We start from the raw sequence: 13775 nt of genomic DNA on the forward strand, positions 1-13775 counted from the left end.
TGGGGTGATCTTTAACCTATACTGTGCCAGGCTACATCACATTTTTTTTTTTTAAATGGCTGTTACCTCTTTTCCATTCTAGATGCAGAGACTGCTTTGCATGACAAGCTGGTTCCTGCCCCAGGTCCTTTGCTCTTCTTCTTTTCTCTGTTTAGAACGTTCTAGGCTCGGACAGGACCATGGCTCCCCCAACACACACTTTACTCAGGCTTTTGCTCAGATGTTCTTAATCATAAGGTTTTTCCTGGGCACCACCATTCTTTATTATGCTTTGATTTTTTTTTTACAGGACAGATTTTCACACCACTTGGTAGAGATTTGTTAACTGATAGATTATTGTTCATCATTCACATCCATTAGTCTCTAAGCTCCATGAGGGCAGAGCCTTTTTTTTTTTTTTTTTTTTTTTTTTCGAGACAGGGTTTCTCTGTGTAGCTTTGCGCCTTTCCTGGGACTCACTTGGTAGCCCAGGCTGGCCTCGAACTCACAGAGATCCGCCTGCCTCTGCCTCCCGAGTGCTGGGATTAAAGGCGTGTGCCACCACCGCCCGGCGTGAGGGCAGAGCCTTTTATCTGGTTCATTTTAGTGCATGTGCAAGTGTGCAGCTGATTTTTGTTGAATGAATGAACAAATGAATGGATGAACTCAGGAATGCAAGCTCCATTTAATATCTTTTTTTCCCAAAAAAACTTAGGAGAACTTAGAGGCAAAAAAAAAAAAAAAGGTATTCAAAGGCCACAGTTTGACCTCTTACCTCCAGATATCTGGGTCCTAAAGGAACCTTAGTCCCCAACCTCCCTTCACACAGCTCTTCCAGGAATGGAATGGCTTTTAGAACAGCAGCCCTTGCAGCTCCAGGCCTGGACACCATGAGGTAGTTTGTTGTTACAGACCAAAGTCATTCAGGGCACTTGGTTCAAAAGACAGGATGTGGGCTGTGAGCCTCCAGTCCATCGTTCAAAGGAAATCTCCTCCAGCAGCAGTGTCTCCTGGGATGTTTTCCCAAGCCTCCCTGGGAGGTGCTGGGGCCTCTCAAAAGACTAAGAATAGATAGGCACATCCAGTTTCCCAAACATGTCAACCTTAAAAGTGAGTGCTATTTTTTTCCCTTGTTACCTTTGAATTACTATGTAGGAGAAGGACACTGTATTATTATAGGCATGGCTCACCATGAGGTTGTTAGATACCTAATAATGACTCCCCACTCTGTATCTTCCAGGCAGAGCTGTTGGAGCGATATGTAAGCTCTGCCACTGCTGAGGTCCACCCCTTTGTCACCAGTGTGCTTTGTAGTTGGGACAGCCCAGCCACCATTCCACAACAGTGAGACTGTGTATACCTTAGTCACTCCCATCTCACTATGCCTGTGCATAGAAGAATTTACCTGATCTGTATAGGTTGTTGTTGGGACTGAATAAGACTGCACATGCTGACACTCACCCAGCACTTAATGTTATTTTTTATCTGTGAATGTTTGCTGGTCACAGCACAGGTAATCTTCATTTACTCTGTCACTTACTCACTCAGTGCTCATTGGGCTTGTAGGAGGTGTCAGATGCTAAACTTGACACTGAGGGATGCGAAGGTATCACTGACAATGTCTGGGTCGTGTGAAAGAGTTCACTGTCTGACGCCATCCTTCGTTCCCAGGGTGGAGAGCATGACAGGGGTGGGGGATTTAGGTGCAGTACCTTATATAACACCCAGTGTCATCGTCAGCTACCTTCCCATCCTTCAGGTCGCATCAAGGAGAGTGTGGCGTTGGATATTAATGTACCCTGAACACTTTCGAATCTCCTCTCCTAACAAGTAAACGAAGGCTTCAGTCTCACATGAGGACGGCACCTGGAGAGATTTTAACAACATAAACCTAGGTACATCCAACCTTATAGACCTTTTTAAGATACTGCATAAATGTGACCAGAATTTGTGAAGCTGGGACCCAAGTGAGTTTAACATTTAGGGAAACATTCATTTGTTATATTTACCTCTCCTCCTCATTAGCCTCATTTTACAGTTGGGGAAACTGAGTCTTTTTGTGGAGAGAGTTCTCTTCTAAGGGTTCAAGCAAGCAGAGACGAGTCTTCCATGTGGTGGAGTTAGATATATATAATATAAAGCGAGCTCCTCCCGTACCTCTGCAGAACGTGTGTGTGTGTGTGTGTGTGTGTGTGTGTGTGTGTGTGTGTGTGTGTGTGTGGCCACAGGCCTTTCCGGATGAGTGACAGCGAAAGCCCATCCCTCCAGAAGACGCATGAAGAATGACCAATGGGATGGATGGAGGGTGTTGGGTACCAGTCTCTGCAGAGGCCAGGGTGAAACTGGCTGCGTCCAGCCTGTTCCACCCTCATTTCTCGGAGCCCCTCAGGCCCTTCGGCGGCGTTCGGTCCTGGCTGGGGCACCGGAGGTGCTCATCTTAATGCACTTGGGGCCGAGGATAGCGTGCTAGGGGTGCGGCTCGGGTCTGTCCAGCGCAGTCTGCGGTCCCCGTGCTGCAGCGCTGCGGCTAAGAACACTTGGTTGGGAGGCCGGCGGTCTCCGGCGTGTGTGTGTGTGTGTGTGTGTGTGTGTGTGTGTGTGTGTGTGTGTGTGGTGTGGTGTGTGTGGTGCCAATATGTAAAGCAACTGGCGGCTCTGGGCGGGGCCTGGGTCCGATGCAAATGAGGGAGGCGGGGTTATCCTGTGGCTCCGCCTCCCTCCCCCGCAGCTGGGGCCAGCGGTGCCAAGCACAGCTGGACCAGCGGCAGCAGCTGGGCGAGTGACAGCCCAGCTCCGCGCGCGCGGCCGCCGCCAGAGCCGGCGCGAAGGGGCAGCGCGGCCCCGCGGTCCCCGGGCGGCAGCAGCGGCCGCCTAGTCCCGCGCCTCTCCGGGCCCGCAGCCCCGCGGTCCCGCTGCCCCGGGGCCGCCACCTCTCGGGGCTCCCCCGGTCCCCGCGCGCGCAAGATGGCTGACCCGGCTGCGGGGCCGCCGCCGAGCGAGGGCGAGGAGAGCACGGTGCGCTTCGCCCGCAAAGGCGCCCTCCGGCAGAAGAACGTGCACGAGGTGAAGAACCACAAATTCACCGCCCGCTTCTTCAAGCAGCCCACCTTCTGCAGCCACTGCACCGACTTCATCTGGTGAGAGCGCGCCGCGCGGGCCACCTGCCCGGGGCCCCAGAGGGCAGCGACACGCGTGGGGACCCCTCTCGCCGCCCCCGGGGGAGGCGGAACCGTGTGCCCATCCCCATCCCGCTGGCCCCTTCTGTCCCGCTCTCTGGGATGACCAATCCCGCAGGTGCCGGGTCCTCTGGTCCCAGACGGCTGGCCGCCAGGCGCCTCCTGCCCTCTTGCACTCTGTCGCCTGAGCGCCCAGGGACAGCGCCGCAGGCGCCTTTTCGACACCTGGCTCAGGGCGCAGGGTGGCTGTCCCTCCTCGGCAGGGCAGCTCCGCGGGTGTCTTTCTCGCCTGGGGTTCCCGATCTTTCTGCCTTCTTCCGGGCTCGAGGCGCTTCAACCCTCACCCCTCCTTTCCGGGGCAGCTCCCTGGGGTGTCCTTTAGTTCCCCGGGGCGTGGAGCATCCTTCCTCTCTCCGTGTCCCTAGAGTAGCGCCCTGGGTTATCGCTTACTGCGCCCCCAGAGTCCTGAGCACCCCCTCCCCCCATTTATTCCTCAGTTCTCACCCTCACGTCGCTGCAGGACCCTTTATTCCCCCTGCCTCTCCAGGGCGACCTTTCTTTCTCCTAGTCTCTCAGGGGACACCACCGCGGAGGAGTCCCTCTCATCCTCCTTTTCTCTTTCCCAGAGGGTACTCCCGGCATCTCCTTGGGCAGATATCCAGCCCGCCTTCCGCCCCCACCCGGACGGAAATGCACCTTCGCATCCCGCCACCTGGTGGTCGCGGTCTTGTCTGAACGGCAGGGGAGATGTAGGGTGGGGGTTACTGCCAAGCCCCCACAATGTACCCCACAATCCCATCCAAGGCGGAAGACTCTTGGACACCGGCCTGTAGCTAGGAGATTGCATCTGGGGTAGAGGGACAGTGGGAAGGGAGGGGGCTACTGTGTGAAATTAGGTGACTGGACCCCTCAGACTGATATTCCTCCTTGTGCTTTTTACAGGGGCTTCGGGAAGCAGGGATTCCAGTGTCAAGGTAGGCTCTGTGGCTCTGTGGTTGCTGATGGTGGGAAGAGAGGGTAAAACAGACTTCAAAGACGTGTCTGAGTTAGGCAGAGTGCGGTAATCTTGCCTGTCAGAGTGACCTCCTTGGCTAGGAATCCTTCACCACCAAAGGGTCCTTTTAAGGGGTGTGTGTTTGGGCCAATGATGCACCATCCAGGAAAGGCCAGTGGAGTTGGAAGGCTCTAAATGTCAAAAAGTGCATCCATCCCTCTGCCTTCTGGGCATTCTCCTAGAATTGCCAGCCCTGCTTAAGTAAGGAAATGTCTTGAAGAACTCTTGCGTGTGGAGGGAACCCCTCTCTTCCTAATTCTAGCCCCTTCCTGCTCACGGCTCTTCCTCACCCCCCAGGAGGTTCAGCCTCTTTCCCCTGCTTTGCAGAGGTCTCAGCAGGTGGCTGCCTCCTCTGCAGATGGCGCGTCCCCTAGAAAAGCAACTGTGGTTTCCCCCGGGCCTCCTCCCTCTCTGAAAGGGGTGGTCCCAGATAGGGTGCCTCTCAGATCCCGCCTGAGGTTGCCCTTTTTAACTTCTGAGGAGGCACAGGAAAGACTCCAAGAGACTGGTTACCTGGGTTCTTGCATCTGCCTTGAGAGCCAGGATTCCAACTAGTGGTGCCCTTCAAATATCAGGGACCTGGTGGCCTCTCCTGTCTACAAGATGGACTGTGGGCTAGGCAATGAAGCTTGCCCAGAGAGTGCTTGCTTTGTGCCAGGGAGGCTCTGGAGTGCATCACCCGAAACGGGGGAGGGGAAAAGATGGGTTTTAAAATGGATCTCCAAAGATGACTAGCTTGTATACTCGTTTAACCCTTAGAATGCCATAAATAGTTTGTGAATTTGGTGTTAGCATCCTAGAACTGCAAGGCCACACACACACACACACACACACACACACACACCTTCAACTTGTTGAACATTGACTCTACTTTTATGCTGAAGTAATCATTTGGAACTGAGGGCATCCATTTATCAAGACGGGACACATTTACAGCTGTGTCTGTCCATCCAGTACTGGCCCACTTCTGATCTCCTTAGCCCACTTGAATTTGCTGGTTTGTTCCCCCTTCCCCCTTTAGGCCAGGTGTGGTTGAGTTTAGTCAGAAATGTTTCTTTATTCCTCTCCTCCCCTACCTTTCACCCCCCCATCCTCCCCCTCCCCTGCCCTCCTTGCTCCTCCTATCTTTCCCCTCCCTTTCTGTCTCCCTTCTCCTTCCCCTTTCTCTCTTCTCTCTCGGGTCTCACTTTGTGCCCAGACTGGCTTCCCTCTGGATGTTCTTCCATGCTCCTGTTTTGGATTCCCAAATGCTGGGATTACAGGTGTGCTCAGAGGCAATTTGACATCCACCACCCTGTAAAGTGGGCTTCAATCTGGAGAAGAAAGCATATGGGTGTGGAATAGCCTGAAGTGTGTCTTAGTGCCCACAGGAGAGCTCTGTCTTGCAAGGTTACTCTGCAAGCAAACATAAAAAGACCCCAGCAAGCAGAGGTGGCTGTGTAGTTTGCATGGAATGCTGACCTGCAGTGTATGTGGCCTGCTGCCTTAAGCTGCAGGTTCTTATTTGAGTTCTGGAATGAGGTGGGAGGAACCTTCTAGACCTTTCCAACCTCCTTTGCTAAGATTTGGAGCCTTGGTTTTACGCACCACACAGAAGAACTTCCCGAGTCTCCTGCCTGTGGCAACAAGTTAGGCCAGAAGCACAGTCTGGATTGTTTTCTAGAACTTTCTCATCTTCTCAAACAAAATACTGAGGGTGGCTTGGTGTCGGAACTGTGCAGTCTCTATGAGGTTGCCGTTCGCTTCCATGAATTGGTTTCTGTTTTTGTCTCTTGCTGAGGTCAGGGGTGATTTTTTAAAACATCGATTCTGTGGCTCTCCTGTGCCACCTGCTCTGCTGTTATTGATGGCTGGGAAAGTCAGCTTTGGAATGTGCGGGGGATGGCACATATGGAGCAGGAGATCCTTTCATCCAAAGCCCAGGAAGTTTTGTGTTTTGGGGGGCAGAATGAGAACAAAATCAGAATTAAAGTTTTCAAGAAGTCTGATCAACTTTGGGGATAAGACTTTCAGGGGCTGGTTGGAGCATTTACCAGTGTGCTGACTCCCTGGACTCCCAGGGACAAAGGGAGGGATGAGAGACAGGTATTTCAAAAGTCATGTTTCTTTTCAATTTTTCCACCCCTTAGATCTCTGAACATCTGGTCCTCTGTGTTACTGCTTTGACAGTCTATTCCATCTGAGTTGGAGTGGGTAGGAGGAAGAAGAGGGGGTGGGGCAGATTGATGGGCCCTGAACTGAGCTGCTTAGGATGAGGTACATCCCAGAAGGAGGGGAGGGAGTTTATCCCTGGTACACAGCGTTGCTTGGGAGTAATTCTGGAATCATAGGCAAGCTCCTTTTATCTGATTATTTTCAGTGCCTGGTGCCTGATATTTTCCCTTACAATGAATTTACTTAAACTAGGACCAGCATTTTAATAGAAAATGCACAGGGTTTATTCTTTTACCTAAATCAACAGTCCAGAGTCCTAGTACCTTCAGTCTTCTGTGCTGCCATCCTGGGGAGCAATAGTTATCTCACAGTTCAAGAAGATACTGTTTCTCCAGTTTGCAGGCCTCCTTTCAGCCAGTAGGCAGCAGGAAAGGGATGAAGCCAAAAGACCTATGTTCAGTGGCCCTTAGGGACCCTGTGGCCTTGAGAGACTCTTACATAGTCTGTTGGCTAGAACCTAATGCCATGTCCACACGTTGTTGCAAGGGAACCTACAGGGCAGCAGTGTTTAGCTCAGGCAGCACATTCCTAGCCAAGAGCTGAGGGAGGGGTGTTTCCATCTCAAAAGTGGAAGCAGAGATTGGCTAGAGCCTGAGTACTCTGGAGTAGGAGGGTGTGGAATGGTCCCAAGATGGAGAAACCCTTGCCACTGCCCTCATGCTCCAGCGTGCTGTCATGGAAATTGGGGGTGCAGGTCAGTGCATCCAGAAACCATGGGAAATTATGGATTTTTATAGACTCGGGATACTTGCTTAAGAATAGATTTCTTGCTTTCGTACAGCTAAAGGACAAAGCTCTAGGTGAACTGCCACAGTACCTCACCTCTCCTCCCTCCTCTTTCTTTGATAATAATGCCTCTGGTGACAGAGGATTGGGGCTGAGGATTACTCTTGTGAAACTGCATATATTTCGGGTTAGAAATGGGACCCATCTCTAATATCACAGATCAGACATTCTTGACAGATCAAGTCATTCTTGACAGAAACCCAGAAACTACATGTTGTGATTCAATTGTAATTAACACAAACCCAAAAACAAAACAAAAGAAAAAACACAAACCATTGGGTGGAATTCAACTTTTTTTTTTTTTTTTGAAGTCGCTTCATTAGAAATAGAGAAGCATTAAATGTTCAGATCTAGATTTTATAGCACGGGGTTGGAATCAGACAAAGCTGGACTCCAGTCTCTGATCTGCTATCTGCTCATTGTGTGACCTTGGGAAGCCCATCTCCACACTGTAGCTTTACTCTCCTTGGTAAAACAGGGCAGCTGGTGTCTGCTTTGTAGGGTTGGGGGACAAAGGAGGTATTTAGAGAGAGGTAGTCACAGTGAATGTAAACAACTGTAAGAAAGGTGATCACCATCACTTAACTTGGTGGGAAAATGTGTCAAAGCTGGGCAGAGCTGACTCTGGAACGCATGAAATGACTGTGCTTGTTTCACATGCTCAGATGGGCTGGTTTCTCTGTAGGCTTTAGGTAATATCAAAGTATATACTTCAGTGTCTGGACGCAGAGGGCATGGCTTCCCTCATGAGAAAGATCTGAACTTGCCTTGGATTCTCTAGAAAAAAAACCCTTGCTACTAATATTCTGACTATGAAGAACTAGAATTGATGATTACAACGAGTAAGTCTTTTTCCCTTCCCCGGGTGAATTAAAAAACACACGTTTTTAGCCTCTTGGTTGAATTATTAAAAAAAGAAGAAGAAAGAAAGAAAACAAACTCTAAGTATCACACAAATCCCACCACTGTTATTTTCCCTCAATAGAAACTTTATAGAATACAAGTTTAATGTAGTATCTAGTTAACATAAACAGATTAGAATAGGCACTTAAAACAATAACCACCACCACCAATATGAACTACAATGCAGCTCAGCAGAAGAATGCTTTCTTAGTATGTGTAAGGTCTTGGGTTCCATCCCCAACCTCAAAAACCAAAAGAATAAAGAAAACATTAATCAGAGGTTAATTTTATTTTGGGCACAGCTTTCTCTGTGTACTTATATTGTTACACTGAGCATTTTGGGTTGAACTTTCTCAGTGAACAGAATCAGCAAGGCGGACTGCAGGGTGGTGGACGTGGCTTTGGCTGCTGTACCCTGCTCCTCCTTACCACCCCTCCACCCTGCCCCAGTCCTCACAACAGATCCCAGAGACTTATGAGCCAAAGTCCACTCACTTGTTGCCTGATTCTGATGATGTTCTAGCAGGTTTTTTATGCAGGTAAAAGGCAGAGAAGCTTTACAGTTTTGTGTTTGATGGTTTGGATCTTTTTGCACCTAAAGTAGCACTTCAGGCTCAATATCTCTATCAAAATAAGAGTCTGGTAAGTGGGTTAACCGTGGGCTGAGAACGGAGGGCTGATTTGTTCAAGAAGCAACAGAAAATTCATTTTGAGCAGTCCAGCCCTCCAGGGGTGCCTGAAGCTTGTTACTGAGCAGTTACCTTCCCAAGTAAATATGGAAAATGTGACCTTTGGAAATCTGGTTGGCATGATATGCAGGTTCTTCTAAACTAATTCAAAAATATATTATTTCCAAGACTAGTGATCCTCTGGGCCTCGCCTGGGGCAGGTGAAGCGCATAGACAGTGCATCTGAGCCAGTGAGAAAAACTCTTAAGAGTTGGTGACTAGTCAGACCCCTCAGCATTTGAGGGTCGTTTCTACAGGGCTGGAGAGATAGATGGCTTAGTGGTTCAGAAAGTGCACTGCTCTTGCAGAGGGCCCAAGTTCGGTTCCCATCACCCACATCAGGTGATTCACAACAGGCTGTAACTGCAGCTCCAGGGGATCTTATACTTCCAGTCTCTGTAGGTACCTGCCTTCACATGCACATGCCCTGCCCCATACATGTAAATAAAGATAATAAAAAAAATCATAAAAAGAAAATGATTTACATACGTGTTGACGTTGTAGTCGTTTTCCTTTCTCTGTCTCTCACCCTTTCTCTTTCTTTCTGTCTCTGTTTCCCTCCTCACCCCACATGTGCACACACACATTAAAATAGATCCCTATACCAGGCGATGGTGGCTCACATCTTTAATCCTATTACTCCAGAGGCAGAGGCAGGCGGAGCTCTGTGAGTTTGAGGCCAGCCTGGTCTACAGAGTGAGTTCCAGGACAGCCGGGGCTACACAGAGAAACCCTGTCTCAAAAAAATTTTTTTTGAGATTACGCAACTTTTCAGCCACAGAGAGAGTCCAATAATCACATACCATTTCAAATTCATATCTGGTCTTTAGATTCTGCAGACCAGTTTGTTCTTGGTAGGCAGGAGGATCGGCTAGAAAGTTCACCTTCCTGGATTGATGCCTTCCAATGCTGGGACCCTTGTCATTTTCCCAATTCATTGTAATGTGAAATCATTGACTTCATTCATACAATCTCCGTAGTTGAAGTTGTGTGATATTACATAGATGGAATATTGGACCTTTTTTTTTTTTTAAATAGAGACCACAACATCTACAGTGTTTACATATGACATTTGGAAATGTGATGTCTGCTTGAAAATCCTGTAGAAAATTGTTGTATGTGCATACATGCCTGCATCCATCCTTCTACTCATCGATCCTTCTATCCATCCATGCATTCTTTTAAAAAGTATTCAGTGATTAAGTTCTATGTGTATGGAATGGTTTTAGGTGACAGAACCCAATAGTAAATGCTACTGAGAAGGTTCCTGATGTGGTAGTATAGGAAGGGAGCTAGGACTTACTACAAATGATTTTTACCAACATTTAATTTCACTTTGGTGGAAATCTACCAGATGCTTCAAGATTGTTCCATGAGAGGCTAACCTATGTAATGCTTCAAGGTGGAGTTGGGGTCCTTTGGTCTAAGAATTAAGAAGCCCAAATTCTCACTCTCCATTTTGAGGTGTCCAGGATCTACAGCTAAAATCCTGCATTGTGATGTGTGTAAAGATATTCAGGAGACATTATCTCCATGACATTCTTGGAGTGCTCAGACAAGAGACCTCAAGATGGAGTCTCAGCGTGACAGCCAGTGAGCTCCAGATCCTCTTAGTAACTCGGATAATGAGTTGACTTCCTTTTTGTCTAGGGGTTGCGGGCGATTTGAGGTGGCTGTTCTAAAGCAGACAAAATCAGACAACTTCAGGGGAGGTAGAGCAACTCAGAGCTGGTAGATGGGAACATAAATAAAGAGCAAGAACGGGGCATCATGGAGAAATGTCGGCTGAAATCCAGTTTCATGGACTTGAGATTGCTCATGTTGCCCCAAATGCTGTATGGTATCAGTCCTCTGCCTTACAATTTCTTCCTCATTTGAAAGTTATTTTTTTTTTTTAAGTCGTTTCACAGTTAACAGCATTGAAGCACATATGGAGAAAGATCCTTTGTCAGCTCTCTTCCCATCATTCTGATTTAATTTGGGAGAAGGCTTCACTTTGGTGCTAACACGTCTTTAATGCCTAACACAAATCCATGCACCAAGTAAGTAGCCATCGAGTCTTCTTGATGAGAGCCTAGGGTATTTTAGTTCGTACCTGCAGAGCACCCTGTTTATTTGATGATTCATTTGTTGTCCACTGTTACCCAGCGTTGAGTCAGTCCTGTTCTGGGTTTGATTTAGGACTAGCTGCACTTTCTTGTGAGCAGACAAGGGGTGCTTCAGTGTCTTTCCTGGAAGTACCCATGCTGGAAGGAAGCTCCGTGTTCCAGATGTCTCAGCCTTCTGCCTCCTGAATGAGGGGACTACAGGCACATGCCACCATGCCTGGCTCACTCATGATTCTGTCTCTCTGTGACCCTGTTTTCTGGGGGCAGGTAAAACACCATCCAAAGAAGAAAATACTCATCTAGTCATTGTCTACCCAGTAATTGCTCAATACTGTCCATCTACCCATTCCCTTAATAAGTGTGTGTTGAAGGTCTGCCATGTATCAGGTGCTGGTCTAGGCACTGGAAGTAGAGTAAGGAACAAAGCGGAATCCCTACATTCATGGAATTTGCATTGTAGGGCAAGAGTGGTAAACAGTGTAGAATGAACACACAGTACACTGTTAGGTTGCAGTAGGGACTTTGAAGAGAATGAAGACATGATTCTTACCCTAGATGATTCTTGTGAAGGAGGTATATCACATGACCAGTTAGTTCTGCTACGTAATCAAAAGTGCTCTACAAAGGATGCGAAGACACTTTGTGTGGTATTGCTCTTCCTTGGGGAGAGGTAGAGAAGATTCCATAGATGAGGTGACATTTGAGAACAGTCTTACCATAAGAGTAGGAGTTCCTCAAGTGACAAGGGGTGAGGACAGAAGAGAGTACATGTGGAGATACAGAGGAGAGGGAACAGGGCACCTGCACGGAGCAGGAAGAAGGATGTGTGAGGGCGGAGCTGGTGGGAGGTGAAGGTCACATCTCCCACTTCCTAGTCAACTAGGAAGTGCTTGCTGTCCTTGTCTTAATGTGAGGTGGGTGTGTGGGGAGTGAGGTGGCTGGCCAAAGGCTTACAACCAGCGTGAGACGCATTTTGAAACAATCAGAGCCATGACTCAGATCCTGAAATTCCAGGCTTGTGGAGCAGGAGGTCAGCTGGGATGGCTGACAGAGCTACTGAGGGGCAGTCGGGTTGTGTCAGCTGAGTAGAGAGGGGCCACTGCTGTTTTTCTGAATCCTAAAGAGACATTTGGGATTTCATGTCCACCATATTGTTGACTGTTCTATTTTGGGGGGTGGTTACTAGGTTATTTTTGCGGTTCTAACAATAGGGATGCCTTTCCTCATTGCGTCCTTAGGCGCAGAAGGCCATAGAAATGATTCTTCCTCTGAAAGGAATCCTCCCACTCCCACCCCACCCGCTCTCTCTCTCTGCTGCTGTCACTCACCCTCCAGCACATGCTGATTGAGCACATGTGGTGCAATGGTGACAAGTCTGTGCTTGGGCGGGGGTGGGGTGGTGGGGTGGTTGGTGGCATAAAAGGTTTTGGTTCAGGATTGGGGAGGTGGGTCTGTGAGTAACGAGGCTTGCTGTGCAGGTATGAGAAACTGAGTTTGAATGCTTGTAACATTAGAATTGTACAGGGAAGAGACAAGGGGATCTCTGGAGCATGCTGGCTGCCAGTCTAGCTCCAGGTTCAGTGAGAGACCCTGTCTCAAAGGAATAAGGTGGAGTAGTGACCGAGCAGGACGCTGGGCAGCCTCCTTTGGCTGCCACATGCATATCACACACACACACACACACACACACACACACACACACACACACACACACACACACCCCTGCGTGTGTATGTGTATCTATGCACCCCCAAAGAGATGAGGAGCTTTGGTTTAACTCTTGGTCTCTTACTATGGGCCTTGACTTAGCCTCTTGGGGCTTCTGTTTCCTCATGGGTTAAGGGGAGTAGTAACAGGGTCTGGTTTCCAGGGCTCAAGTCAGATGTCCCATGGGCATCTTGGTTGGCATACAGAAAGCAGTTCATACACGGCGGGTATTTCTGCTCTTGCTCGGGCCCTTTCCTTGTCCTTTCTGGGTTATAGTGTCGTTGGGGAGATGGGATGAATCTCCTCTATCAGGAAGGTGATGGGGGAGATAGATTTGCTGACCCTGTCCTGGTTAGCAGCAACAATTACAACTGATGACGGAATTGAGAGAGCGCAGCTGAGCATGGACAAGGGGGTGATGTGAGCAGGAGTGAGCATCCGGCTTTCCAAGAAGCCCCTTTCTGTCTAGTAATGCTTTAGTTTGTGGGAAAATCTCAGAAAGTTAATTTGAGACCCACGATTGCCCACTGGCCCACTTTTGAAAATGTATCAATAGCAGTTCAATGTCAGATTTCCGATTTTTCACTTTTTCTTTCTCATTTTTTTCTCTTGGTACTTTCTTTGTGCCAGGGTTTCATGTAGTCCAGACTGGCCTCCAGTTCACTATGTAGCCAAGGCTGTGTCTGAACTCCTGCTCCGTTTGCCTCTACCTCCTCAGTGCTGGGATCTAGCTCTTTTCAGTGTAGGTTCTTCTACCCTTCAAATGAACTCTTTTGGTCTCCTGTGGGCTGGAGATACTGGCAAAGAGCATGTGTGAGCTGGAAGTTGAAATGTGTAAGACTTTGGTTTGTGCTGCAAAGCCTCCTGTCCCTTGAACTGGCAATCCCCACTCCCCTGTGTTTTTCAGATAGAGACTCACTAAATAGCCCAGGCTGGCCTTGAACTCACCATCGTCATGCCCTTCATTGCCCAAACCTCCTGAAGCCAGTCTGACTCTCTTCTCCCCTGGGCTGTCTCCGCCGTCTCCCATTCTCAGGCAGTGGCAGACTGAACCCAGGATCTCTGCCTTGTAATTGCTCTTTGTTCTCAACCGCCCCTCCCCAACAGTTCAATTTTGAGC

At 48.8% G+C, this 13775-nt stretch overlaps 1 protein-coding gene across 2 annotated transcripts in view; it reads left to right on the forward strand.

Moving 5' to 3' along the window:
• Positions 1 to 2784: 2784 nt before the first annotated feature.
• The window catches only part of Prkcb (protein kinase C beta), a 336312-nt gene continuing 325321 nt past the window's right edge, over positions 2785 to 13775 (forward strand). Inside the window, exons 1-2 of one of the 2 annotated variants that reach the window (XM_006980349.4) lie at positions 2785 to 3116; positions 4098 to 4129. In XM_006980349.4, coding sequence (XP_006980411.1) covers positions 2944 to 3116; positions 4098 to 4129 — 205 coding nt within the window. In that variant the 5' untranslated portion in view covers positions 2785 to 2943. The remainder of the gene's footprint in view (positions 3117 to 4097; positions 4130 to 13775) is intronic. The other variant, XM_006980350.4, reaches the window with a different exon arrangement.

The sequence above is a fragment of the Peromyscus maniculatus genome, chromosome 1 (assembly GCF_049852395.1).
Source record: "Peromyscus maniculatus bairdii isolate BWxNUB_F1_BW_parent chromosome 1, HU_Pman_BW_mat_3.1, whole genome shotgun sequence".
Classification (NCBI taxonomy): domain Eukaryota; kingdom Metazoa; phylum Chordata; class Mammalia; order Rodentia; family Cricetidae; genus Peromyscus; species Peromyscus maniculatus.